The sequence below is a fragment of the Barbus barbus genome, assembly GCF_936440315.1.
Source record: "Barbus barbus genome assembly, chromosome: 6".
In the NCBI taxonomy this organism is placed as follows: domain Eukaryota; kingdom Metazoa; phylum Chordata; class Actinopteri; order Cypriniformes; family Cyprinidae; genus Barbus; species Barbus barbus.
Genome location: NC_136734.1, coordinates 18,642,029 through 18,669,347, shown reverse-complemented (window position 1 = coordinate 18,669,347; position 27,319 = coordinate 18,642,029). Strand labels below are relative to the sequence as shown.

General features: G+C 38.9%; 2 protein-coding genes across 2 annotated transcripts in view; both read left to right on the top strand.

Moving 5' to 3' along the window:
• The window catches only part of LOC306871673 (calmodulin-regulated spectrin-associated protein 1-B-like), a 31,674-nt gene extending 9,005 nt beyond the window's left edge, over positions 1-22,669 (top strand). The window contains exons 4-18 of the mRNA XM_079419767.1: positions 7,431-7,592; positions 7,836-7,916; positions 12,247-12,388; positions 13,551-13,690; positions 13,791-13,887; positions 14,078-14,246; positions 15,251-15,342; positions 15,843-15,921; positions 16,019-18,305; positions 18,475-18,611; positions 18,734-18,948; positions 19,053-19,155; positions 19,299-19,420; positions 20,726-20,844; positions 20,970-22,669. Of these exons, the coding sequence (XP_079275893.1) occupies positions 7,431-7,592; positions 7,836-7,916; positions 12,247-12,388; positions 13,551-13,690; positions 13,791-13,887; positions 14,078-14,246; positions 15,251-15,342; positions 15,843-15,921; positions 16,019-18,305; positions 18,475-18,611; positions 18,734-18,948; positions 19,053-19,155; positions 19,299-19,420; positions 20,726-20,844; positions 20,970-21,266 (4,242 nt within the window). The 3' untranslated portion in view covers positions 21,267-22,669. The remainder of the gene's footprint in view (positions 1-7,430; positions 7,593-7,835; positions 7,917-12,246; positions 12,389-13,550; positions 13,691-13,790; positions 13,888-14,077; positions 14,247-15,250; positions 15,343-15,842; positions 15,922-16,018; positions 18,306-18,474; positions 18,612-18,733; positions 18,949-19,052; positions 19,156-19,298; positions 19,421-20,725; positions 20,845-20,969) is intronic.
• A 385-nt stretch (positions 22,670-23,054) lies between these two features.
• Positions 23,055-27,106, top strand: LOC306871488 (uncharacterized protein). Its single transcript, XM_079419459.1, has 5 exons — positions 23,055-23,120; positions 23,196-23,294; positions 24,201-24,725; positions 24,813-25,055; positions 25,158-27,106. The coding sequence occupies exons 1-5, from the start codon at positions 23,066-23,068 to the stop codon at positions 26,855-26,857; spliced, it is 2,622 nt and encodes an 873-aa protein (XP_079275585.1). The 5' UTR covers positions 23,055-23,065; the 3' UTR covers positions 26,858-27,106.
• Positions 27,107-27,319: the final 213 nt, after the last annotated feature.

Genomic DNA, 27,319 nt, shown 5'->3' with positions numbered 1-27,319 from the left:
GTTCTTGTCACTTTAAAGCCCACCTTTCCACAAAAGCCCAGCCTGCACTGATTTGTCAGCTTGTCCAGTCTGTTGTGACTGGTCGGCTGCTTGGAGCGTGTGTTGGAAATATAACGGCCTTTACTATAGTTGTGTTTCAGCTCCCAAAGGTTCATGAACAGCTGTAAACAGTATTATATCTATAACTATGGCATCAGTATTGGAGGTTGATACAGTGTGTTACCTCACAGAAAAAAAACAACCATTGGGTATACTTGACATAGCAAAATCACTTACTTAACTGTACTTTGTGGGCAGGCCAATGCAGCCAGTAGTTGGGCATTATGCATATGTAATTATGTATAACGTGGTGATGTAACTAAGTCACTGTTAAAAGTTGAATTTCAAATTAATGCTGTTCTTGTGAACTTTCTATTAAACAAAGAATCCTGAAAAAAATACCACAAAAAATATTAAGCATCACAGCCATTTCCAACATTTTTGAAAGCTTTAGGGATCCACTGAAAGAAACGGAACGGAACATTCTGGATGCACTTGGCCAAAAACTGAAACGGAAAATGCTGTGCAATAATTATTTATTATTTTATTAAATAATGTAATTTTGTAAGACTTTTTAATTTAACTCCATTTTCATGATGCTAAATTAAAAAAACACAAGCCAATAAAATAACCAGGTTTATTGAAAGTAACACAAGTGTACAGAAAATATATTAAAATTAAATCAATATTTTATTTTTATTAAATTCAGTGCAACAGAATTAGATGGCAGCGGAATGCACAATCATAGAGCGGGATATGTAGCGGAGCATCACACCGCTGGTGGTGCGGCACAGCATATATTATTAGATCTCATTTTCTGACGTTTTTCTCTTTCGGCTGAAAATTGCCGGAAAATTCAGTGCATCCCTAATTAGCTTTGCCATTACACAAAAATAAATTACATTTTAAATATCTTGAAATAGAACAGTTATTTTAAATTGTAATATTTCACAATAATATATATATATATATATATATATATATATATTAGGGCTGTATACCTTGGAGAACCTGGCGATACGATACATACCTCGATACACAGGTCACGATTCGATACGTACCTCGATACAGAGCTGTCTCGATACGATTTGATACAATGTGACACGATTCGATACGATTCAATAAAAATACATGGGCCAGAGCCAATTAGTTAATGCTGAACACATTTACTCAACAAACAGAACTCTGCATTTTTCTTCAATTTAATGAAGACAAAAGTGCATTATAACAAAGTGCATTTTGCTTAAATATTTGCAACTTTAAGTGCTCTGATTAATTGTACACAAATTGTATTAATCTGGAAATTACCACAAGTCAACATTTAACTTTCCAAGGGTACAGTCTGAGCTCACACAAGCACAAAATCTTCTTCTTATTATTCTTAACTTCTTATTAAATCTTCTTATAATTCTTTTTTGTGACACCATGTACTGCCATAACATATTTCACTATGAAATCACTTAAAGGTGCCATAGAATGCATTGATACAGTATTTTAAATTGTTCTCTGATATCTACACAGAAGCTTAGGTAAGGGCAAAAAATCTCCAGAAACGATTTTACATGTCCATTTACAGCCCTAGGATTTCTCCCTAGAATGAAACGGTCTGTTATTGGCTTATTTGGCAGGGTCATGAATAATAATGAGCTCTGCTCTGATTGGCTGTTTCACAGTACGGCTCATCAGCAAGAAGGAAGCACAGGGAGGAAAATATATATTTAAATACTTTCTCTCGCAGTTATATCGTCGGGTAATTATACTGTATATAAAACGCAGGCATCAGGGAGCCGTTATTAATATGCGAGGCATTTGAACGATCCATCGATCACGTTATAGTTTCACTTTCAAGAGACGCGATCACACAAACTATGTTTACATTATGGAGCAACAGTACTTACCACACATTTCACAAGATCAGATGCTTGTCAGTGGTGCTCAGGATCTGTAAGTCATTCGCCATCATCCTCATCTCTCCTTACTGAGAGTGAAATCGTATGTACTGTAACAGGCTACCGCTAGCAAGGAGCTAACCATGTCCCTTTAGTGGCTCGCGTTATTTGCTTTCTGTGCCTTTCTGAATACAGACACCAACCCATCCCTGCACTTCACACCCCCTGCACGGCCTGGAACATAACATTTATTTTGTTATTTTCGCTGTTGTCCGCGCTTGTTTATTTACAATACCTGCAGAGCTTCTGATGGTTCGGCCGGCTTAGAACAAGGGCGGGTTTATGCAAATGTTGGGGGCGTAGTGATCCCGACTGTTGCGTCACAGTCGGTGTTATGTTCTGATTCGCCTGTTTTTCAGTGGTCTTTTTTAATCACGAGATTTACATATGAAGGAGAAAACTATGGTGTTTGAGGCTCACTGTATGTCATTTCCATGTACAGAACTGTTATTATTTAAATATGCCAGGGTAAAGACAGTTTTTCATTCTATGGCACCTTTAAATGCTACATCTTGCTTTAACATTTTCCATGAGTTTTTTTGAAACTCGCGGGCGCCGCTGCGCCCCCTAATGGCTGGGCGGAGTATCGATACTAAGGGCTAGAATATCGATACTGTATCTTTTTTTATTATATCGGTATGTATCTAAGAATCGATATTTTGAGCACACCCCTAATAAATATATAAATATATATATATAATTTTTTTTTTAACTGTATTTTTGATCAAATAAATGCAGCCTTGGTGTGTGTAAGAGATGATCTTCAAAAACATTTTAAAAGTCTCACTGACCCAAACCTTTTGATGTTTGAAATGATTTTTGTACACTGCCATGGATCAAAAATCCCTGCCCCCATATCTCTGATATTCTGCTGCCAAGAGACAGCAGGGGTCCCATATGGACCTCAGGACTCAGCTCCCGGTCAAAAGAGCCCATCCCCAACTCTCTGTGATATTCTGCTGCCAATATATGGTTGAGTCATATTACGGTGTGATTTCTAGGGTGTTTTAAGTGGCTGCTAGGGTGTTCTGGGAGGTTTGAAGGTACTTTCTTACAGCCCCAGTTCTAAAGGCATTGTTAGATACAAAGGCAAGTAACCCTCTTCTCAATAAGCTACATGATTTGAAGCATCATTGCTTCCATGCATAGCACCAGCATTTTATCTGGAGGAAGAAATGATAATAGTGATGGTTATCTTAGCAAGCACTAATTACAGTCCAAATCCAGACAAAGGAAAAAAAGCAAGTGTGACATGGAATCTGTGGTTTGCAGAGCTCTTCCTGTTGCAGATATCTACTGCACAGGAGAAAGCTGCTATTGTTGGCATATCCAATGTGTTTTTTTTCCCCTTCATGTATAACCACTACAATCACCTGTCCAAACAATTAGTGAGATCAGTGCTTGAGCTAAAGTTGCACAGAGTGGAGTGGATTTCATTGATTCACAGCCGTGTTATTTCAGCCAGTGATGTGCTTTCTCCATTGAATGGCAATCACTGATGTTGGTGAATCAGCATTGTACACTCACTCGTGCTTTTATCACTTCAAATGCAAATCTTTGTGGTCGAGCTCACACCCTGTACAGAGCTCAGTACGGTCTGATCCACACAAACCTGTTAGACTGAACAGAATGGCTTTGTGAGGTGTGTAGGTACAGCTTAATGACTTTAAATGGTAGAGGTGTAATTTGTTTGCTTTGAACCAGTCTAAACTAAGACATCAGTGCTACATGCATGCATTAAGTTTTTCAGAGTAGAGTACTAAGGAAAGTCAAAACGGGTTTTATGCCTTTTATGACATGAAGTGATATTTTAAATAGAGTTTAATTTATTGTGTGCTATGTGAAGGATTTGTATATACTGTACAATGAAAATAAATGTTTAGCCTCTTATTTAGTTGCCCCCTGGCGTAGATGCTACTGTGTTTTTTTGGACTTTAGGGGCAGTACTATTTCAAAGTCTCATGGCAGCCTCTTTATTCTCTGCTACATCTCGTGACGTGAATGTTTCATGCCATTTTGACTGACCACTAAATTTGTTTGACCACTAAATCCTGTTGTGTATCTGCGCACATAGGCAAAGTTTGGAATGGAATACTACTTCATTGTACACTAGCATTCATCAGTTTGGAGTTAATTTAATTTTTGTGTTTTTCTGAAAGAAATTAATACTTTTATTCATCAGGGATACATTAAATAAATCAAAAGTGACAGTAAAGACTGATCAAAGAATCCTGAAAAATGGATCACCGTTTCCTCAAAAATACTAAGCAGCACAACTGTTTTTAACTTTTGTAAAAAACATGTTTCTTGAGCACCAAATCAATATATTTTAATGATTTCTGAAGGAACATGTGACACTGTAGACTGGAGTAATGGCTGCTGAAAATTCAGCTGTGCCGTCATGGGAATAAATAACACTTTAAAATATGTTCATATAGAAAACAGCTTTGGTGAGCACAAAAGATTTTTAAAAGCATTAAAAAAAATCTTACCGACACAAACATTTGAACGGTAGTGTAATTGCTTTCTACTTTAAATTAGTGTGATGCAGAACACATTATGCAGTGATAAACATTTCAAACATATGTGTACTAGATGTATTGCATGCGTGTACTGCTTAAATTGCATGTGTAATTCAGCAAAGTGTAGTTGCAGTTTCAGGTATTTTGATCAAATAATGAGGATTAAAAAAAAATATGATATTACTTCTGGTTCAATTGTAAGATACCCGTTCATTGGTCAAGTTGAGAGTATTGCATTGTGGGGCAAAGTTTGCTCTGGTTTCCCACCTTTTTCCTACTCCCCATGATGTTTTTTGGCCCCCAGCAAGGTTCACTGTATATACACAATAATAATTTTCCAAATGAGGTGACATTATTGTACTCACCATTCAACCATTGGACATTAAAAGGAAATTTTAAAAATGTAAAAGCATTAACAAGACTTTGAATAACCTCTAAAGCCTGAATCTGTTTGAACAATATTATGAACATGTTAAATATCACTGTAGTAATAGATGTATTATGTTACATATGTAACAATTAAATTTTACACCATCCATGCAAAAACAAACCTAGGAAAGATGTGAGCATCTGGGGGAAAATGAGAGATTCCCAGTACATTCCATCGGGAGAGCAGACTGCAGATGCACTGTGTTTGTTGTCTTTTTTCATATACTTACAACAGAATGAAGGAAAATACAAAGTAATCGGGAGGAAAAGAATGCAGCAGACTGAAAAGAGCTCTTTCATAGATATTCTTGTTATACCATGTCTCCTTAACATATTAAGTGTCACATTATTCTCTTGAAGTCTGAAAATAGAACTTAAAGGATGGATAAGGATTATTTGTAGTGCAACCTTATGATTTTAAATGGTTTACCAGAAATGCCTTCCATAATTTAAAATGCAGTACAGTCATTAGGAAAAAGGTGGGTAATCCACATATTGTCATCTGTTTTTTCCATGCAGGTTGCATACTGTGCACCGTACACATACTGCATAAATGGTAGAAGTGTGCTTTTCTGCTTTAGTCCTATGTTTATCCAAAGTCCAAAGCTCTTCACGTTCCAGTCTTCTGGTTTATGCTTGTCAGACGTCTTGCATGCATATCTGAGAAAAACACTCTGTGGAAGTTTGCTGACACTATTGCCTTGAGTCAGGGATCAATCTGCTGAGATTGTGCTGATGTGTACTGTGAGTTTGTATGAACAAGTCACTGGTTGACTGGGGTTAGGATTGCTATGGTAACTGGATGGGTTTTGTATAACAGTTCATATTCTCTGACTAAGACTCAGTGTTGAAATGCTTGGTGTGCTTTGTAATAGATTTTAATCATGAGGTAGTGTTCAGGACTGTAGCCAGCATGAGGAAAGTTACATAAAGGGTTAATTACAATTCATGACAAATGTGAAATATTATGTTACTTACTTCATCTTGACTGTGCTTTGTTTTGGCAGATTTACTGAGCTCGGTGCTTTTGTTATTAAGAGCAGTATGACCTTCTTTGGGCTAAATGGGGTGAGATTATTCCCACAGAGTTGTGTGCACATTTTTACCTTTCTTGGTGAGGAAAAGCAGCTCCTTAAAACATTAGGGCTATCTGAGTATATATTGATATATTGATAAATATATTGATTCTTAAATCCCAATAATCGATTATTCTAGCCTGTTTTCGGTTATTGAATGGAACATTGTAGCGCACCTCCCATCCAGTAAATAACAATAAGCTTTGAGCTTGTGCAAAGTCTCAGATTTCAAATTCTGTCCATTTTATTACAATATTCAAAAATAAAGAGCGTTTTGGCGCTGTTTAATGTAGAGTGACAGATCACTGTTGCACCTCAGTTCAAGACAAGCGGCAGCACAAAGAGCACATGAACTGATCATCCCCTTTGCTTTAATACCAGTTACAGTCTGAAATAAACATGAATGAACATCCAAAGGTGCGTTACAAGAAAGAGTACAACTTCCCGAAATCCTTTTCCTGTCTCATGTAATCACTCAATCAGTGTTTCAACCACAGAAAGATGTCAGTGTAACAGCTTGTAAATATGTCATGTAACATCACATTTACCTCCGAAAAAAAAAAAGACATATTTTGGTAAATATATGCACCATATAACATATTCATTATAATTGTTTTTTTTTTTTTACTATTTCTCAATATTTAATTTAAATAAATCAATCAAATTTATGACAGCCACCATTTAAATGTTTATTTCAAAAATGAATTGGAGTAGAAATAGTTATGTAACTGTAAAATTAGTATTATAACTTTATAAAAAACTTAATTGAGTGTTTGTAAACAAATCAATATTATAGTACTGTATTACCAACTGACTCTCGTGTTTATTTTACAGCATGTAAGAGAGCTTTAGTTTTTTTTTCCCTTGTGAAAGTTTGCTTATGCACTACCTGATATATCCAAAATAATCGATTTGGAATCAAATTATCGAAAAGCATGAGTCAAAATCAGATTGAGTCCTGAAATGTGTCAAAACCAAGCCCTAGATCACTGGTCTCAAACTCAATTCCTGGAGCGCCACAGCTCAGCACAGTTTAGTTCCGACCCTAATCAAACACACCTGATTCAGCTAATCAAGGTCTTCAGGATCACTAGAAACTTCCAAGCAGGTGTGTGTTGGAGCTGGTTGGAGCTAAACTGAGCTGCGGCCCTCCAGGAATTGAGTTTGAGACCAATGCCCTAGATATTATAACATGATGATGATGATAATAATAATAATGATGTCTTATTTATTTGTAGTATTTATTAAAAAAAAAAGTAATCAAATTACGACACCTACTACTTGTGATGTTTAGTGTCACAATACTACATTTTTATCAAATTTGTCAAAGTTGTTTTAAAATGTAACATTTTCTTGTTCTTTATACTGCATTTAATAGAGTAGTGTGAAATTTCTTTCTCTGTTGTGTGGCACAGAGTTCCCACATCCCCATGATTGATGCTTTGATGATGGCCTACACCGTGGAGATGATCAGCATTGAGAAGGTTGTGACCTGCGTGAAGCGTTTCTCCACATTCAGTGCCTCCAAGGAGCTCCCCTTTGACCTTGAGGATGCTATGGTCTTCTGGATCAACAAGGTGTGTGTCTTTGGAACAGTACACTTGTGACGGTTATGTTTAAATAAACCATTGTGTGTTACATGATGTACTAATAGCTTACTTGCATTTGTCTAGTACTGTAGGGCACTTCCAGTGCTTGGCCAGAGCATACCTATTCATACTGGCATGGAGACTTCTGCCAGCACATTTAAAAGAAAACTGTATAAACCTCAGATGTTCCTTTTATGAATTATTTGTGTCAATCCCTTCTTTGTGTTGCAGGTGAATCTGAAAATGAGGGAGATCACAGAGAAAGAACACGAATCAAAGCAGCATCTGCTGGAATCTCCAAGTCATCAGAAGGTACTAGATGTCCCAACACAAGAGTTTCACACATGCATTGTAAAACTCTCTGATTCTCAGGTGCTGTTTAGACCTGGCTTTTCACATTTGTCTCCTGTAAATGGGGTTTTATCTGTCTAGAAAATATCATTCGAACTGCTCTGGAGAAAAAAAGGTCCATTTGGGCATTTACAGAAAACTTTGTAGTAATAATAATAAATTAATTATTTTTATTTTATTTACTTTATATCCATGTTGAGATATAATCACAAAATTTGGACCAAATTGTACAGCCCTGCAATCAAGCACAGCAAACCTGGATTTTTTTCTCAATCACATCCCAGTCACAATTTTTATCCCCCCTCCCAAAAAAGCAGAGTTTGATATTTTTGCCCTCCCAAAATCGTGCAGTCCTTGTCTTTTAATTTTTAAGTGTTCACCGAGACACAGAATTGGCCGACCACTTGATGGGGTCAAATGCAACAGTTGTTAATACCAGGTGTAAACAAGATCATAAACAGGTGTGAATTGAAATGGCAAGACTCAGATCTGAATAGATGGTACTAATGTAACAACAGCCTTATGGAAATGATCTAATGTCTTCAGTGGCATCACTCCTTCTGTTTCTCCTCTAACCTCATAGCAGGGTCACATCTGTCTGCTCTTTTCTCCCCTGACCTTATATCCTCTCTGCTCCTCTTCCCGTCTCTTTCCCTTTAACCTCCTCCCTCGCTACTGGGATAGTCTCCCTCAAAATGGTATTGGAAACTAGTACCTGTAAGTTGGCTGTGAGTGCTTCCTCTCCACTGCACGAGTAGTATGTGTCAATCCCAACGTACGCCGTCACCACTCAGGCCACGCTTTTATCTAATCCGTGCACACTGGGAGACGCTTCTGTCCAGTGGCTCACGCTGTAATCGCAAAAAATGATCTGCCTTTCACCCTTTGAGCACATATGCAGTTATGAGCTAACACATGTACGTGTGTGTGTGTGTGTGTGTGTGTGTGTGTGTGAGCGTCTGTGTGTGAGTCTCTAACTTCAGCTTTCATCTTCTAATTGTTTGCAGTTATTTCCATCTTCATTAGTCGCTTCCTTGTTCTGTCTGTCTCTCTGACATGTGGTCCTTCAGCCTGATCTTATGTTTGTACTGGCCCATTGCATGCTGGAGCCTGTTGGGGTTTCACAAATGGCACAGAGATCCTTTGTCTCCATTCTGCTGCTTCTTTGCCTTTTAGATATTTCTAACTTTCACTGTGTCCTGTCTGAAACCTAGACTTGGTGACTGTTAGGACTGCACAATTGATCGAGTACATTCACAAGATTATGATTATGGCTGCCATAATCAGTGTGTAGAGGGCTTTTGTGTAGTGGTCGACTGATATATATATAGGCCAATATTTGGCTTTTTTATTTTTTTTTTAATTATTGGCATTGCCAGATATCTTTTTTCCCCATCTGGCTGATAGTTGAAAATGGGACTTTTAGTTTGGCAGGGCCTAAGCCCAGATGCATAGGAGCACCCATTCTCTTTTTACAGTAGTGTGCTGCCATTGTTTTGTCTAGTCATACAAACTGAAGTGCTGTAATGCTTTTTTGACACGCATACCACTGTGCATGATTCAATCTGTGGCGAAATAAAATAGCATATAGTCCAGCTACAGTCAGGTCCATAAATATTGGGACATCGACACAATTCTAACATTTTTGGCTCTATACACCACCACAATGGATTTCAAATGAAACGAACAAGATGTTCTTTAACTGCAGACTGTCAGCTTTAATTTGAGGGTATTTACATCCAAATCAGGTGAACGGTGTAGGAATTACAACAGTTTGCATATGTGCCTCCCACTTGTTAAGGGACCAAAAGTAATGGGACAGAATAATAATCATAAATCAAACTTTCACTTTTTAATACTTGGTTGCAAATCCTTTGCAGTGAATTACAGCCTGAAGTCTGGAACGCATAGACATTCAGGTTTCATCCCTGGTGATGCTCTGCCAGGCCTCTACTGCAACCGTCTTCAGTTCCTGCTTGTTCTTGGGGCATTTTCCCTTCAGTTTTGTCTTCAGCAAGTGAAATGCATGCTCAATCGGATTCAGGTCAGGTGAGTGACTTGGCCATTGCATAACAGTCCACTTCTTTCCCTTCAAAAACTCTTTGGTTGCTTTTGCAGTATGCTTTGGGTCATTGTCCATCTGCACTGTGAAGCGCCGTCCAGTGAGTTCTGAAGCATTTGGCTGAATATGAGCAGATAATATTGCCCGAAACACTTCAGAATTCATGCTGCTGCTTTTGTCAGCAGTCACATCATCAATGAATACAAGATAACCAGTTCCACTGGCAGCCATACATGCCCACGCCATGACACTACCACCACCATGCTTCACTGATGAGGTGGTAGGCTTAGTATCATGAGCAGTTCCTTTCCTTCTGCATACTCTTCTCATCACTCTGGTACAAGTTGATCTTGGTCTCATCTGTCCATAGGATGTTGTTCCAGAACTGTGAAGGTTTTTTTTAGATGTCGTTTGGCAAACTCTTATCTGGTCTTCCTGTTTTTGAGGCTCACCAATGGTTTACATCTTGTGGTGAACCCTCTGTATTCACTCTGGTGAAGTCTTCTCTTGATTGTTGACTTTGACACACATACACCTACCTCCTGGAGAGTGTTCTTGATCTGGCCAACTGTTGTGAAGGGTGTTTTCTTCACCAGGGAAAGAATTCTTCGGTCATCCACCACAGTTGTTTTCCGTGGTCTTCCGGGTCTTTTTGTGTTGCTGAGCTCACCGGTGCGTTCCTTCTTTTTAAGAATGTTCCAAACAGTTGTTTTGGCCACGCCTAATGTTTTTGCTATCTCTCTGATGGCTTAGTTTTGTTTTTTTCAGCCTAATGATGGCTTGTTTCACTGATAGTGACAGCTCTTTGGATCTCATCTTGACAGTTGACAGCAACAGATTCCAAATGCAAATAGCACACTTGAAATGAACTCTGGACCTTTTATCTGCTCATTTTAATTGGGATAATGAGGGAATAACACACACCTGGCCATGGAACAGCTGAGAAGCCAATTGTCCCATTACTTTTGGTCCCTTAACAAGTGGGAGGCACATGCAAACTGTTGTAATTCCTACACCGTTCACCTGATTTGGATGTAAATACCCTCAAATTAAAGCTGACAGTCTGTAGTTAAAGCACATCTTGTTCATTTCATTTGAAATCCATTGTGGTGGTGTATAAAGCCAAAAATGTTAGAATTGTGTCGATGTCCCAATATTTATGGACCTGACTGTATGTTTATAATGTTTACAGTGTTTCCCTTTATTTGCTCAGTATTTCTGAATTTAATAAAATGTGACTTAGACTCTACTTATGTTTGTTGGGTTTTTTTCGCGCAAAAATTAATTATATAGTTATAGCATATTTTTAACCATGCGGCAAACATCATTTAATTTTCATTGCAGAAATTATGCAACATTGGCCATCAATAAATCTGTATCAGTCAACCACTACTTTTGCATATTGTATGTTTTTTCTTTTTGTTTATGCAGGTGTATTATGCAACAATGTTTCATATATTCATAAGAATGTAAAATTGTAGTAAAATTTATGTATCAACAGTGTATCAGTGTTTCTCACTCTGATCTTGTGATTCATATCCTTATCTTTTGTTGAGTTATTTGTGTTGTGGTTAATCACTGTTCTCCTGTGTTGTTACTGAAAGGAGCTGTTCACCTAAACATAAAAATTGTATGTTTTAATCCCCATGATTTTGTTCCAAACTCATGTAATTTTGCTTTTTCTATGGAACACAGTAGTTAAGTGAAGAATATTCAAACTGCTCGACTGCACAACAAAAGTGAATGAGAACTGGGCCTGGACTTTTTAGAGCTACAGTGGAGCAGATGATTTTAGCAACCAACTAATTTTGTTTTAGTGTGAAAGTTGTAGTGACTTATGCTATTTTTGCTTTGACAGCTCTGGTCCCTATTCTCTTTCTTTATTAAAAAAATGAGCAGCTTGGACATTGTGCTGAACATCTCTTTTTGTCATCCTTGGAACAATATGAGGATTAATAAATAAGGCCAATTGAGTTTTTTGGGTGAACTATTCCTTTTAGTTGTCTTATAGTCTAATTCGTATTCAGATATAATTGTGTTATATCCCTTTCTAGTTGATTTAGATCAGCAAATATTCTTACAAATACAAAGCCTCAATGATAAAATATATATTTCTCTTGAAAAACTGTCTCTTGCCTGCACAGTGCCATATACCAAAGGCCACTTTGTTAAATACAGTCTGTTGTTGTGGATGTTTTTGACAGTTTGACTTCCTCATGTCACCTGCAGGTACGGTATCGGCGGGATCATGCCTCAGGTAGACAGCTGCCCCACTTTCCCCTGGTGGAGGACCTGATCAGGGATGTGTGTGACGGTGCTGCATTGCTGACAGTGGTCCATTACTACTGCCCAGACCTGATGAAGCTTGATGGTAGAGTAAAATAACACTAGGGATACTATACTAGTTAGCTAGTCTAAAGAAAGCCATGTGTGTAATCTCTTCACTGTTTGTAGCACCAAACCTAATCAGGCTTCCCAAACACTCCTACTGCCTCCTTCACCCCACCCCCAGAGTTACGTCATTTCCTCAGACGGTTGTTGCTATGTCAGGCAGCTCAAACAAACAAGACATGTTTTGAAGGCGCCACAGCGCTTACATTCTTTGGAAAATCATACAAATGGTTTGCTTACAATTGTTTGCTGCATATTTAGCTGGGAAAGGAGAAAGTATTTTAACAGACTTCCCCTTTAGCCGGATGCTTTACTTCATTTTAATCCTGTTAATCCTAAAATAAATCACAAAAATCGAATTTGTTTGAAATGGAACATTTTATTGAACCTTCAGACAAAATATATTTAAAAAAATATATATTTTTTAATATCTGAATATCATATTTGATACATCAGACAGTTATTGCTCACATAGTATGATGTAGGAGTTCATACTTGAGGAGGGAAAATACATTTAGAGACTCAAACTGAGCAAAAATATTCATTTTGGTGCAGTATCTCCCAATAATATTTCTTTGTAAGATGATATTTAATTGCTTAGTTTAATGATCAAAGCTCTGCCATTGTCACCTTGAAATAATACTAACACTGTAAAAGTTATACTTATGTTTACTTTATAAAAATCAGTACAAATTTCAGAGTTCCACAACATTGGTCATGTTGATAATTTAGAGGCCTTAGAAATGTGCATATATATATATATATATATATATATATATATATATATATATATATATATATATATATATATATATATATATATATATATATATATATATATATATATATATATATATATATATATATATATATACAGTAGGTTTTATATGGTTAATTTCTAGAGTTTTATTGGTTTGCTTTCTTATACTTTTGATTGATTGTGGTATTCCCTTGTTTCTTCACTGTGCATTGCCTTTTGAGCTAAGTAAATATTCTGTGAAATGTTCTTTTCTGATATTTCAACTCTCAAGCAAATATTGACCTCCTTCGGCTTCAGCCCTTGATTTAGCGTTCATGAATGTCAGAGGCTGTATGCCTCAGGATAGCTTATTTGCTAACTTTGTGTTTTCTGTTATCTGCAGATATCTGCTTGAAAGAGGTGACCTCAATAGCAGACAGCCTTTATAATATCCAGCTGCTGAAAGAGTTTGCCAAGGAGTACCTTAACAAAAGCTTTTATTTAACTCTAGAGGACATGTTGTACGCACCTCCTGTGCTCAAGGCAAGTTATTCAGTCATGTATAATGTGTCTTGTCATTAACAGGATGTCATTTCTGAATGGGTCTGTTCTTGATTATCTCGCTGTTCATTTTCCTCTGCAGCACAATGTCATGGTATTTATAGCAGAGCTCTTCTGGTGGTTTGAGATCGTCAGGCCTGAATTTGTCCAGCCGAGAGATGTTCAGGAATTTAAAGATGGTGAATACAACTTTTCTTGGCAGTAAATTTGTCATACTGTTGAGTGAATGGACTTAAATTTGTTAATTTTGCATTTTAAAGTTTTATTGACTTAAAACACAAAGTTTGCATGAAGTTTCAACCAACATCCTCATATTTGCCTGTTGTTCTGCTTTTGTTCTGTTTAAGTTAATTAAAATTTGTATTATAGCTAGAGCAATGACTCAGCCCAAGAGTGCCAGGCCTACTGTGCCCATCTCCAATGCCACCAAACGGAGCTTCCTGGTGTCTCCTGGTTTGGCTGATCCAGCACTTCCTGTTCAGAACAGCCTGGATGTTTGTAACAGGTACTTCCTGCACCCTGAAGAATCTGAGCCTCTGTAAGTGCTTCATGGTTTTGTCTCTTCCATGTGTTGATTTGGGTGTTAAAGCCAGTGATCTTTGTCGATGTGAAAATATGCTTTGGACAGTCTCCTTAGATTTATTTTTAAGTAAACTGTCTAATAATTAATATTCGCTCTAATTTGTACTCTTGCTCAGCCAAACCTATTTTCTACTGGGCAAACCATTGGGCCACTAGAGTAGAAAGTATTTCACAAATATTTCACTGTGGCTTTTTTTTTCTTTTCTTTTTTTTAGGCACCTAGAGAAAGGGATTTTTCTATAATTTCTATCTTTTTTTTTCTATCATGTTTCAAATTAAAAATTTTAACATGATGACAAAGGTGTATCTGTAGCTGTTTTCTTTTTAAAGCACTGCTACTACATATGCAGATCACATCACATTTTGCACTGGTTTTGGTAGTTTGGTGCACATTCCTAGTCATGATGTCTGCAGTACATGAACAAACATAAAGTGGGCTTCCATAAGCTTGAAAATTTTGCTTTGCAATTCACAAGTGCACAGCCATGCCCAAATGCACATTAGAGGGAACTTTGCTTGCATGATTGATTCACACCTGAATCGTATTGTCTCATTATGTCTTTGCTTTGTACTTTGTGCCTGTGTCTTTCTGACATGCTGAGACAGAACTGCACTGCCCTGCCTCACTTAAAAGAACTTTAGATTTACTGTGTTTACTTTTATTTGGGCTCTTATTTGACACTGGCATTAAAAAAGTTACTTGGACATTAAAGGCATTTTAATGTCATGCTAGTGCTTTTAATACGGCTCTGTAACTATAGTATTCAGACTGTTTTCAAATTAATTTATTATTTTTAAGGTCCTAAGCAGAGCAGTGCTGATTGTCTATATTTGTCCATCCACATGGAAAATGCGTAGTGTCAGTTCCGATTAGATTTTGGCTGGATAGGCCTGGAGATCATTCGTCCTAATTTTTTTTGCTGGTGGTTTGCCAACTGTGCTCTCTGTTTGCTGTTGCAGTAATAAGGGGTGTTCCGGCTTCAGCCCCTCCCACCCACTTCTGCCACTGAGACAAAGACAGAAGAAGGCTCAGCCAGGAGAGGAAAGCACGGGTATGGCATTAAGCTTCTAATGCCATTCATATGAAAATATTACTTTTCAATTCTCACATGGAAGGGATACCCAGAAATGTTAGCACCTCTGGTTATTTATTTATTTTTATTATTAATATTATTATAATCTTAAACTTTCACAAAAAATGTGAAGTTAACAAAATATCAACAAAGTTTGGATAGAATCTGTAACAGAATAGAATCCTAATAATTGCGATTAGTGGTTTAGAACAAACCCCTAACCAGAATGTTTAAGGATGAAAACTATTTGGCTTACAGATAAAGATGGTTTTATCCCCATAACAATATTTTTGCACTGTAGCTTTATGACAGTTCATAAGGCACTTCTGCATTATGGTAATTTGAATGAATGAATCAGCTGTGAGGCATATTTAAAATTAATTTTTATTACTCTGTCAAGCATGTTTCTTTTTACAGTTGAGTTAGAATGTGACGAGTGTAATAGTCAGGTAATCCAACTTTTGTGCTTTTCTTACCAGCCTGTCGAAATCGTTCCAATTCTTTTACGCAAGAAGGTCACTCCAGAGGATCAGTGGCTTGGTCAGATAAACGGCAGAGGTACCAACACTGTTAATAAATATGAGTACTTGACATATCTTTTAAGATATTAAATAAAATCTATGTTCCATGATTCTCTTACTATTATTATAATCAGGCCACTGTCTCATCTGAATCGGTATGTTCTCCACTCTGCTACGGACAGTGATGCAGACTTGGCCTCGGGCGACAGCGTTAGTCTGACTTGCTCCATCAGTGAGGACAGCCTGGCCTCCACTGTAACACCCAAGCACCAGAGCCATCCGGGTCAGGGCAACGTTAGACGGGTCAATGGCCACGGTCTGCTGGGCAACGTTAACATGGATGAGGAGGAGGAGCTGGTAACTATTGTCAGGCCAGATTCATCCAAGAATGAGACCACCCTGTTAAACTCTGAGGATGCAGAGCGACAGAGTGCTACCCCTGGTGCTAAAACAGGCATTTGGGGAAGACAGGAGGAAGCTTCCTCAGATTCTCGAACAGCCAGTTTCTTCCTGGAACCTCTGATGCCTGCAGTTCTCAGGCCAGCCAAAGAAAAGTCAGTATGCCTAAATAAGGAAGAAGAGTCGGGAGAGGGAAAGCAGCGAGGATCAGCACGGAGAGTAGCAGGAGCTGAAGGTGCTGTTTCATCTTCCAGACGGAGACCTCCTTCCACCCTTAACCGGACCTTTACCCCCAACACTAGCTCTGAGTTTGAGACAACTATTGAGCCTAAATCCATTGAATTTGTGCCTCCAGCCCCTAGGCAGACGCAAGCTTTCAGACCATTGGCAACAAGTAGTGTTGAGCCATCTTCTGCTGAGCGGTCACCTGGGTTTTACCTTCATTCACCGGTGCCTGAGGACAAGAGGCCTGTCCAAGCATGGGACATCCATCCAGGGTCTGATATAGAGACTGTGGAGACCATTGAGGAACAGGATGCAGAGCTCACCAAAGAGCTCCATCCAGACAAGAAACGGTTCTATGAGGAGGACGAAGAATCAGCAAAGTTGAGGGAAGACATGAATGTAAAGGAACATGATGATAAGGATGGTTGGAGCAGGTGCTCTAGCCCTGGTCAGTCCCAGGTCAGCAGTGTAGCTAGCGGCAGTGTGCGCATGACCAGTTTTGCTGAACGAAAGATGCAGAAGTTTGGTAGCAATCAAGATATCCGATCCAGCACAAGCAGCTCACAGCGGACCACACCAGATGGCTCGGAGAGTTGCCCCCTTCCTCTAACCTCCTGTAGGATGAAAAGAGACCAGAGTCCGATACCGCAGAACAAGGACAGTGCCAACATGCTGGCCTCTGAACTTGTTCAACTCCACATGCAACTTGAAGAAAAGCGACGTGCAATTGAATCCCAAAAGAAGAAGATGGAGGTCTTGACAGAAAGACAAAGGCTTAAGCTTGGGAAAGCAGCCTTCCTGCACATAGTCAAGAAAGGGAAGAGTGATACTCTCCCTCAGCCTACAAAGTCTGAGTACTACTTGAAAGATGGCCAAAAACTCGATCAAGAAAAAGAGAAATCGTCGAAAGATGACACCTGTGTTGGTGCTCTGAGAGATGGACCGAAAGAGTCAGAAGAGCCAGCGAAGGCATGTCTTGAGTGGGCAGGTGGGGGGACTGTGTCCCCTAGTGCCTTAGAAATGGACGAGGAGTTAGATCTTAATGAATGCAACCACTCCATTGAATTGTTGAACGAGGCTATTGGAAACATTCAGCAGCAGATGATGCAACTTTCTCTTCAGCAGGAAATGCTCATGAAGCAAAATATTCAGTCTCCAACAGGTGCTGCTCCACCACCTAGCAGTGACCAAAGTAATGCATTTGAACCCAGGGTCAGAGGTTCGATGCATTTTGTTGAACCAAGTGGCAGCCCTGTGGTACGAAAGCCACCCAAACTAAGTTCAGCACGGTCTCGTTCCAAACCTTCAGAGCTGTTGCTAGTTAAGGAGCACAGCAAAGGGCAAAAGAGCTCCACTTCTACACCTACTGACAGCCCCTCTGCCAAGTCCATTCAAGGGGGCAGGACCCCCAAACCAGAGCCGGAGGACTTTGTGCAGAACTCTACAAGATCAGACTCAATCAACAAAGACAAAGGGAACTCAAAAAGCACTACATTCCACCTTAATGATGACGCTAACTTGAGGATGGTGTCAAGGGAACCAAGTTCTGTGGCCCTTGGTGTCACTTTTGAAGAATCTATGTCCACTACCTTGCAGGATGCTGAGGCTACATTTGATGATGCGCCAGCAAAGGATAATGTCTCCTCAGGGGATATTTCTAGAGGAAAAGTCAATCTTATTGAGGTAGACTTGTCTGATTTGGCTGCCAATCCAGATGAAGAAAATGCCAATGTATTGGATGTGAACAGTGATGGGAGCGATGGGGAAAAGAAGTCTGGCATGGGCTTCTTTTTCAAGGTAAATTGGAAAAGAAAAAAAAAAACCTTGACAACTATTAAGCTATGACACATAATCTTTCCCACTCACTTTGTGGCCAAGTAACACCCTAGCAAGTACAAACAACCACTCAGACACAAGCTTCACTAGTTTTAATTTTCCTACTGATTTTGTTGTTTTATATCTGCAGGACGACCAAAAAGCAGAGGATGAATTGGCCAAAAAGCGTGCAGCATTTCTGCTAAAACAACAGAGGAAGGCAGAGGAGGCTCGGCTCCGCAAGCAACAGCTGGAGGCTGAAACTGAGCTGAAAAGAGATGAAGCCAGGTATTGACTACCTTTTGAAGTGTCATCTTTTATGAATATAAATATAATAAAGAGATGCTTTGATTTTTTCAATTTTTTCATGAAGTTTGTGTTTAAAGCCTCTTTTTCTTTTCCAATTCCAGGAGGAAAGCTGAAGAGGAAAGACTCAGAAAAGAGGAGGAGAAGGCCAGGAGAGAGTTGATAAAGCAGGAATACCTTAGAAGAAAACAGCAGGAGATGTGTGAGGAGCAAGAGCAGCCCCAGCCCAAACCCAAGACCAAGCCCAAAAAACAAAGGCCGAAGTCTGCGCTGAAGGAAGAACCCTCACTTGATACTGGTAGCAGGATATTTGGAAAGTGTAAGTATTAAACTGTGCCTTCTGTTTTTGCATTATTACTGAGTTGACAGCAGACGTGTTTGATGGCACTTAAACTAAAATAATGAAACCATGTCCCTCACCAGATGAGAATCTCATCAGTGCCCAGTCTGGCTCTAGTCTATCACTGGCCTCTGTGGCCACCACTGAACCAGACAGTGTCAACTCAGGAGGGACGGGATCTCATCGGTAAGTCCTTCCCATGTCCTACAGGCTGTGTGCAGATGCATGCGTGCTTGCATTTCATTAATTCGTTTCAGAATCAATTGACTCTATTCAGACTGTGACCTCTAAAGCACTTTAATGTTGCTGTTGGTTCTTTCCATTAACAGAGGGGAATCAGTAGAGTCATTTCCAGGCCTCAGTCGCAATTCCAGTCGGACTACAGAGAGAGACTGGGACAACGGTTCCACCGCGTCTTCCATTACATCAACATCCATGGCGGAATACACTGGTGAGTTTTCACTTTCCACTCTGTAGGATGCAAGTGGTTTATATTTGTGTTGATGCTCAGTAAGTGTGGGTACTACATGCTGGTCTGGAGTACTAAATTATTTATACTGTTTTAGATTCCTCTACACCAGGACAACATCCTGTTAACAACAGCAGCATGCTGATCTCAACCATGCATCAGGCAATATGTTTGTCTGTGTGCTTGAGTACATAAGCACACATCAGTTTTTTGTTTGGGTAGATATTAGTGGATAAATTTGTTCTTTAAGCCTGAACTCTCTGAAGCGTTTCACTTGTTTGCTCTTTAATTATAGCTTACATGTTAACTAATACATTTTACAGGGCATATACCTTCTTTTTGTTCTATTGCTTATGTTTGCAGAATAAATACAGGCATTGCTTTGCTCTAAAGCTGAAATTTGTTTAAAATTAGTACTACCCTTTCAAACTATGTATTCAAAAATCAGTGCAAAAATACTTGGGGTTATGTAAATGATTTGGGTAATGCTCAGAATGGCATGGTTACATTAGCTTTGATCAACTTTATCTTGTTTAGTGTTCACCGCAGGGACCCTTTGTACCATGTAAGGCAAGGGATTGTTTAGGAAGAGAATAGAAAGGTTTGTGTCATTTGTTGGGTGTCAGAGTGATGTATGAGGTAGTTTAGCTTTTAATCATGGAGACTGAGAAGCTCTAGTACGCATCAGCAAGGCCTGTATAGGGCTCTGAGAGGCACACCATGACCTAACCAGGTGAAAAAACAGATTTGCAAGTGATAAATCCAAGGGGAAAAAAGGTTGTTGCCCTAACCAGCCATGAGAGCAAGACAAAGTTTTATCGGTCAGTTGTTTTCTATTTATGTCACACTTGGTAGCCCTGCCCACAGTGAAATCCTATTGATCCTGCTTCATGTGGTTGTATTTTAAACATCAAATATGTATGTTTTTTTTTTTTTTACCATATCGCACAGCATTTCAAAGTGAACAGACAAAATAAGCATATTAGAATGATTTCTATATCACAGGAATCATCACAAGGATAAATTACATTTTAAAATATATTCAAATAGAAAATTGTAGCAATATTTTAAAAAAGTTTTTTTCCATCAAATAAATGCAGCCTTGGTGAGGATAAGAGACGTCTTTCAAAAACGTCTTTCAAATACCTCACCAAACAGTACTGTATATGTGAAAAAAATTATAATGAATCATCATAAAATGAGAGAAAAAAATCCATGACCTTATGGGACATTGCTGCTTCTCATGTCTTTATATTGATGTTGTTTTTGTTGTTGTTGTCACTGTAGGACCCAAGCTTTTCAAAGAGCCAAGCGCGAAGTCCAACAAGCCTATAATCCACAACGCCATCTCTCATTGCTGCTTAGCGGGAAAAGTAAATGAACCGCAGAAGAACTCCATTCTTGAGGTGTGTGACCAGTTTGCAGGTTCATGGCATGCAGATAGCATGCTGTGATGTAACCAATTAGTCTTGATGGTCAACTACAGTGAAAAAACATAAACTGAACAATTGCCTCCTTTTTTGACTGGTAGGAGCTGGAGAAGTGCGAATCCAACCACTTGATGATTCTCTTCCGGGACAGTGGCTGCCAGTTCAGAGCCCTTTACTCCTACTTCCCCGACACAGAGGAGATTCAGAAGCTCACTGGCACAGGGCCCAAGAGCATCACTAAGAAGATGATTGACAAACTCTACAAGTACAGCTCTGACCGCAAGCAGTTCACTGTAATCCCTGCCAAGACTGTGTCTGTTAGTGTAGATGCGCTGACTATCCATAACCATCTGTGGCAAGTCAAAAGACCTGTAGGGCCAAAAAAGAGTGGAAAGTGAAGTTCGATGGCACTCGTAAGAATCTGCACTTTCGCAACGAGGCGCTTAATCACTTATCTGCTTCCGTCAGAGTTCGGATGGAAGAGGCTCGCTGGACAAACGAACAGGCATGAATCAACATGCACTTCATTTGAATGTGTTTTGGGTTGAAGTAGTCCTTTACCCACAATCCTGTGGTATTTTTACATGATACATTTTTTTGTTACTTGAAGTATTTATTAGTTTGGCACTGATTCGCTCGTTTAAACAAGGCACTTCCCCCATGATTGTTTTTGTTATATTCGTTTTCCCCTTTTTTTTTTTTTTTTTTTGCAAGGGGTACATGTTTTCCTCTTAACGTCTTTAAAACATGTTTGCTGACTCTAAGGACTGCCAGAACTCTAATTCATGTAAAAAAACAGCTGACTTCCTTCTCAACAAATCTTTTTTTGCCTCCAAAACATGCTGCTCCTTTGTTGTCACTGGGACAATCCCAGGTCTGCATACTTTTGGCCTTCATGCAGTGTGGTACTATGTCTGTTTATTCAGCGCTTTAAAAAATCAGCTCGGCTGTAGCCCGTATTTTGGAAACTCGGTGGTCCTTTCAATAGGGAATGGAACAGACCGTGTCAAATGCAGTTCTCTTCTCTTATGTTCTACTCTGTAGCGGCCTCTCCTCTGGACGGTCTGTACTATGGTGCACTTACGATCATGTTTTAGTAATATTATCATGCAATGTAACCATGTTGATGTTGGCACTGGAGCTTTTTCTCATGCAGAAGAGCAGCATGCTCTGTTATGAAGAGTGTCGCTGTAAACAATTTGAATGACAGTATTTAATATATTCATAATCGGTTACTTCCTTTGCCGTCGCTGTCTAATTATTTACCAAGGTTGAAAACATTCCTCAGTGAAAGAAGTGTCAACACTGCCGACATCCTTGTGTTTAGACGTTGGAGAACACTCATAAAAGCCTTGTGTTTGGTGTCGAGATCAATTGAGTGTTGCATATGCACTTTATTTGTTTGCTCATGAAGGTGTATAGCTGGGGTCGATTTTACTCCTAAAACTACTTGTGGAAAGGTGAAAGTACTCTGCTATACACTGAGAAGCATCTCTCAAACACTATTAACACCGAAAAGAGCACACTGACAGCCCCTTAATGACTCTTAAACTACTGTTTCCAAATAATAGGTGTTTGACTTGTCTATACATCGCTGCATTGTTTAATTTTAACTTGCAATTTTGTATATTTGTGTTTTTATATCTTAACTAAAAGATTGTATTGATGTTGATCACTTGTTTTCTTTTTCTTTTTTGTTTTAAACACTACTATTCATTCTTGGTCATTTTGCTTCCATTACCATATTATTATTTATTTTAAATAAGACTCTGAGAATTAATAAATATTTCAAGTCAAGTTCATTATCATTTTTTCGCCATTTAATTATTGACATTGTCATCTTCCACTTTAGTTTATAACACCTCTTGCATTATATAGCAAGTGAGCTTACCTCATAGTAATGAATATTAGTGTCATGTATTGTGCATAATTGACTTTACGTGACTTCATGTCGGCGTTTGATAAACTTTTGTATTAGTAGCTTTACTGTTGTTGGGTGATTGCAAGAAATGATGGCAGCCTAATTTCTTGTGGTCTTGTGATGGGCGTCCCAACTTCTGTCATCTGGAACACCACAGGCTGTGCCTCATCGACAAGTACTGTATCCTTGACAGTCCACTGAAGACACATTTGTATCCTGGCAACTGGCAGTTTATCCTCAGCGGGGGCCTCTACGGGTCAGGCATTCGGTGGATGGATGGTCATTAGACGGGAACTCAGAAGACATTATTTGATGTTTGTCAGTATGCGCGGTGAGTATTATTGCACTCTGAATTCATGTTGGCTTCAAAATCAAGTAATTGTAATGTTTTTTTTTTTCTGCCTAGCTCTTTTTATTTTTGTGGTGTTCCAGTATATACATGAGGCATGGTTTCAGTCCTGTATATACACAGAAACGGACTATGTTTGCAAAGAGATTCCAAAAGGTAGGATGGTCTGAAGTCACTTGATGGTCACAAAAAGTATGTGCATGTTATCTGCCAGAGAAATGGGTCAGATAAATGTCAGCTATGTACTGTAAAAATGCAGTTAACCAATAAAAATTGGTATTATAATGTGTCATTGTAATATGGGAATACAAACACTTAGATAATTGCATTTTAGCTAAGAGATCACTCAAAATTAAGTAAACCATGACAACTTTCTTTTGTCATTCCAACTCCTATGACTTAATAAAAGAAGTTTTGAAGAATGTTATTGCTGCACTTTTGCAAACAGTGAAAGTGAATGGTGACCAGTGGATGTCAAGCTACTGAAAGTGCACTCACTAGTGCACTCACAATTAATCGCACCCAAAATAAAAGTTTTTGTTTACATAATATATGTATGTGTACTGTATATTTATGTATATATAAATTACACACACATACAGTATATTTAGAAAATATTTACATGTCTGTATTTATATTCATATAATTTACATTAGAAATATTTAATATATAAACATACTTTTCTGAAATATATACATGCATGTGTGTGTTTATATATACATAATAAATATACACAGCACACATGCATGTAAACGAAAGCTTTTATTTTGGATACGATTAATCGTTTGACAACACTAAAAAAAAAACAATGATCTCTACAACTTATGCACTATATTCCAAGTCTTCTAATGCTTTACAGCTGCTTGGTGCAAAACTGATTGAAATTTAACTTATTCACTGGAAATTTTGCTTGAGCAAGATTTGGCAAAGTGTAGCTTGAACATTCTGCCCAACATCTCCTTATGTGTTCTATAGAGGATAGACATAAAAGTTTTCAATGATGTCAAGTTATTTTTAGATGAACTTTCGCTTCAACATTTGTAATTTTTCTTTTCTCTATAGATTATCCTGCTGGCTTGACCTCTGTGATTATCTTTGTGAGTGGTTTAGGAGAAATCAGCTTGTCTATGTTTAACAGCACCAATCTGACCTCTGTGAACAGTCTGACTATGGCACACCAAGGTATAACAGCAATAGGACCGCAGACCTTTGAAATGTTTCAAAACCTCAAAACTCTCAATTTGGACAATAATCATCTCTCCCAAATCTCATCAAACTGGTTCAGCCATCAGGTTACACTTGAGACACTCAGACTCTCAAATAATAAAATCACTACGCTGGATCATAGTTCTCTTGATGGGCTGTCAAACCTGCTCAACCTACACTTGTCTCAGAACCAGGTCCACTCTATAACCCCAAGTAGTTTTCTTGGTCTTAGTAAACTGAGGCAGTTAGACCTGTCCAACAACAAACTGACACATTTGAGTACAGATGTGTTTCTTCCACTTAACGGCACAAAGATCTGCTTGGATGGAAATCCCTGGGACTGCTCATGCTCTGTGAATGACTTTTCCAAATACCTGAGAGGTATGCATTCATTTCTATCTTCTACTTATCTAACGCTGCTGAAATAATTTTTGGGTGAAATTTTGAATGACTGACAAATCCTTGCAGGTCTGCAGAATGCCTCTCTTCTGGAGAATGAGATGCTGGTGTGCTGCAATAGCCCTCCCGATTTGAAAGGTGTACCAGTATGGCAAGTACCAGAGTGCAAAACCCTCACATCCATGAGCCCTACCACTACAAGTCTTACCACTATGAGTCTTAACACTGGAGGTTCTGGCACCGGGAACACTTCCACTGGATTAATAACCAAACCTCTTACAATTGGTCACTTCACTTTAATCATTTTGATTGGTAGGTGGAACTAATTCATGGCATTAATTCAGCCCTCATCTAGGTAACTTTTATGTCCGGTAGCTTGCTTTGTGGATGACTAACCTTTTATTATGTAACCAGTGGTACTGTGTGCCCTGGTACTTGTCATCTGTGTCCTTTCAGCATTGTATCACAGGAAACGAGAGCGGAAACATCTACAGGCAGTAAAACCTACTTCAAAGAAATCCGAAATGATCCGAACCAGTGAATCAACTACAGAAAGCAATGGAGAAGGAAACAGAAAAGTGAAATCTGAAATCGCTAATAAAACACAAATTGCCACAACAGAAGTGTTATTGAGGGCAAACCAGATGGTGCTTGGAGATGAGAAGATATCACAGATTTACCATATTTATTCATCAGGGTCATATGACACTAGAGAACCTATTAAACGGGTGAGATCTGCCGGGCCAGTCTTGTGCAGGATGGAGATGTTTTCTAAACCGACAGAAGCAGAAGTGGCCACTGATGAAGTTGGGGTAAGGAATGATGAGTATTACAATGGAAGGATGACCTCAGAAAGCACAAAAGACAATGTGTGTGTTAATATTGAGGAGGTGGAGAAGTTGGAGGATGGAAAACGCATAGCAGATGTGGTAAGTAACACCCCTGATACTCTGGAATCATATGAGGACCTTAGGGAGAAAAATGAAGATACTGATGAGAATGTTCGAGCAGGAACAAGTGTAGATAAAGATGTTCTTCAGCACAGTGTAGAGAACAATGTGTTGGATCACATAAATGAGTTGGCCGTTGTAGCAGGAAGCAGTCAAGATTTTCTCCAGGTAAAACATGTTACATCCCAGACTGAGGAGACTGATGAAAACCTGTCCTACCTCACGATTGGTGCTGGTCCAGAAAACCAGACCACTGGGGTTGATCAGAATACTGCTAAAGGAACATCTGGACCTTTAAGACCTATTCGGCGGGTACTGACCTGGCCTCCGACTGCGGCGCAGTGGAAGAAGCAGTGGGCTCAAAATCAACAAGTCCTCAATGTGTTCCCCCAACTAATATTTGTAACTGGTTGCAGACATGAAATCAGACCATTTCCACCCAGCATTTCTCCTGCAATCTTCCCAACTGCCCCTCAGTTCACTGCACTGGAGTTTCTGCCTGAAATCATGTCCCCAATGGAAGATGCCCGAGTCGCTATCGATGAGGACAGTTACAGGGCAAATCTTGAGTCATCCAATCAAAGAGGCCTGCATTTCAGTGCAAAAGAATGCTTCTCTAATACTAATATATCACCAAGGGAGGATGGCAGAATTATTACAAATGGGGAAACTTGGACGTCAGGTCTCGAATCGACCATCTTTTCTGACGTGACCTCCAAGAACTCGCCAATTGATGAAAGTGAGGTCTGCTCTGAATTGTTCAGCATTTTTAATCCATCATTTGGTGGCAGCAAGCCAAAGCCTGCTTACGGAGAGGAGATAAACAATCTCAGTGATGTTGAGAAAATACAGAGCGTGAAAACAAAAGCACACCGAGTTCACCAAAGTGAGCAGCTTGCGTTAGAATTGCAAAAGCAATCCAGGAGAGCAGGAAAAGCTGCACAGAGAGCTCAGAGAGACCGACGACAAGGTCAGATGTGTGAAGGGTCTGACTCAAGGGTGCCCCCTGCGGGAGGTTCTCCAAAAGATGACAGCCTGTTGCTGGGCAATGAGTACACCTTTATAAACCTGCTACATGAGGTGGTGGAAAATCACGGGCGCTGGACCCGAGACAGGTGGAGACAAACACAAAAAAACAAACACAAGCTCAAACAGAGTCGTTAGGTACTGGAAGTATGTTTCTAAATATACAATTGATGAAAATTGTGAAGATCTCAAAATAATCAGTTCTTCTGTTCTGTAAGGTGAAACCTGCAACACACACTGTAAAGTATGCAAAATTTAATAATGCACCTGGTATGTATAGACATTTGGATTTTTTTACTGCGTTATTAAATGCTAAATAAAATGTGTGAATCTATACATCAACAAATTATCTGTTGGTAGGAAAATACTGCCACATTTCTCTGGCTGCATGCAGCATTTATTGATTCATTCTCACATGTTAGTACAGACTTCATTTAAGAAATTGTACAAAATTTAGAAGTTCATGTATTGAGCACAATCCAAAAACAGGAGTCAGCAAATGTAAACATGGGTCTCTGACACATTTGGCAAGATTAGGACATGCATGGTCCATGTTTTTCTAAAACTACTGGAAAAATAACCAATTTTTGTAAATTACAA

Coding starts and splice junctions, on each gene's coding strand:
- LOC306871488 (XM_079419459.1), top strand. CDS start 23,066: ATGGTCATTAGACGGGAACTCAGAAGACATTATTTGATGTTTGTCAGT. Junction 23,121..23,195: donor GATGTTTGTCAGTATGCGCG/GTGAGTATTATT, acceptor TTTTCTGCCTAG/CTCTTTTTATTTTTGTGGTG. Junction 25,056..25,157: donor CACTTTAATCATTTTGATTG/GTAGGTGGAACT, acceptor TTATGTAACCAG/TGGTACTGTGTGCCCTGGTA.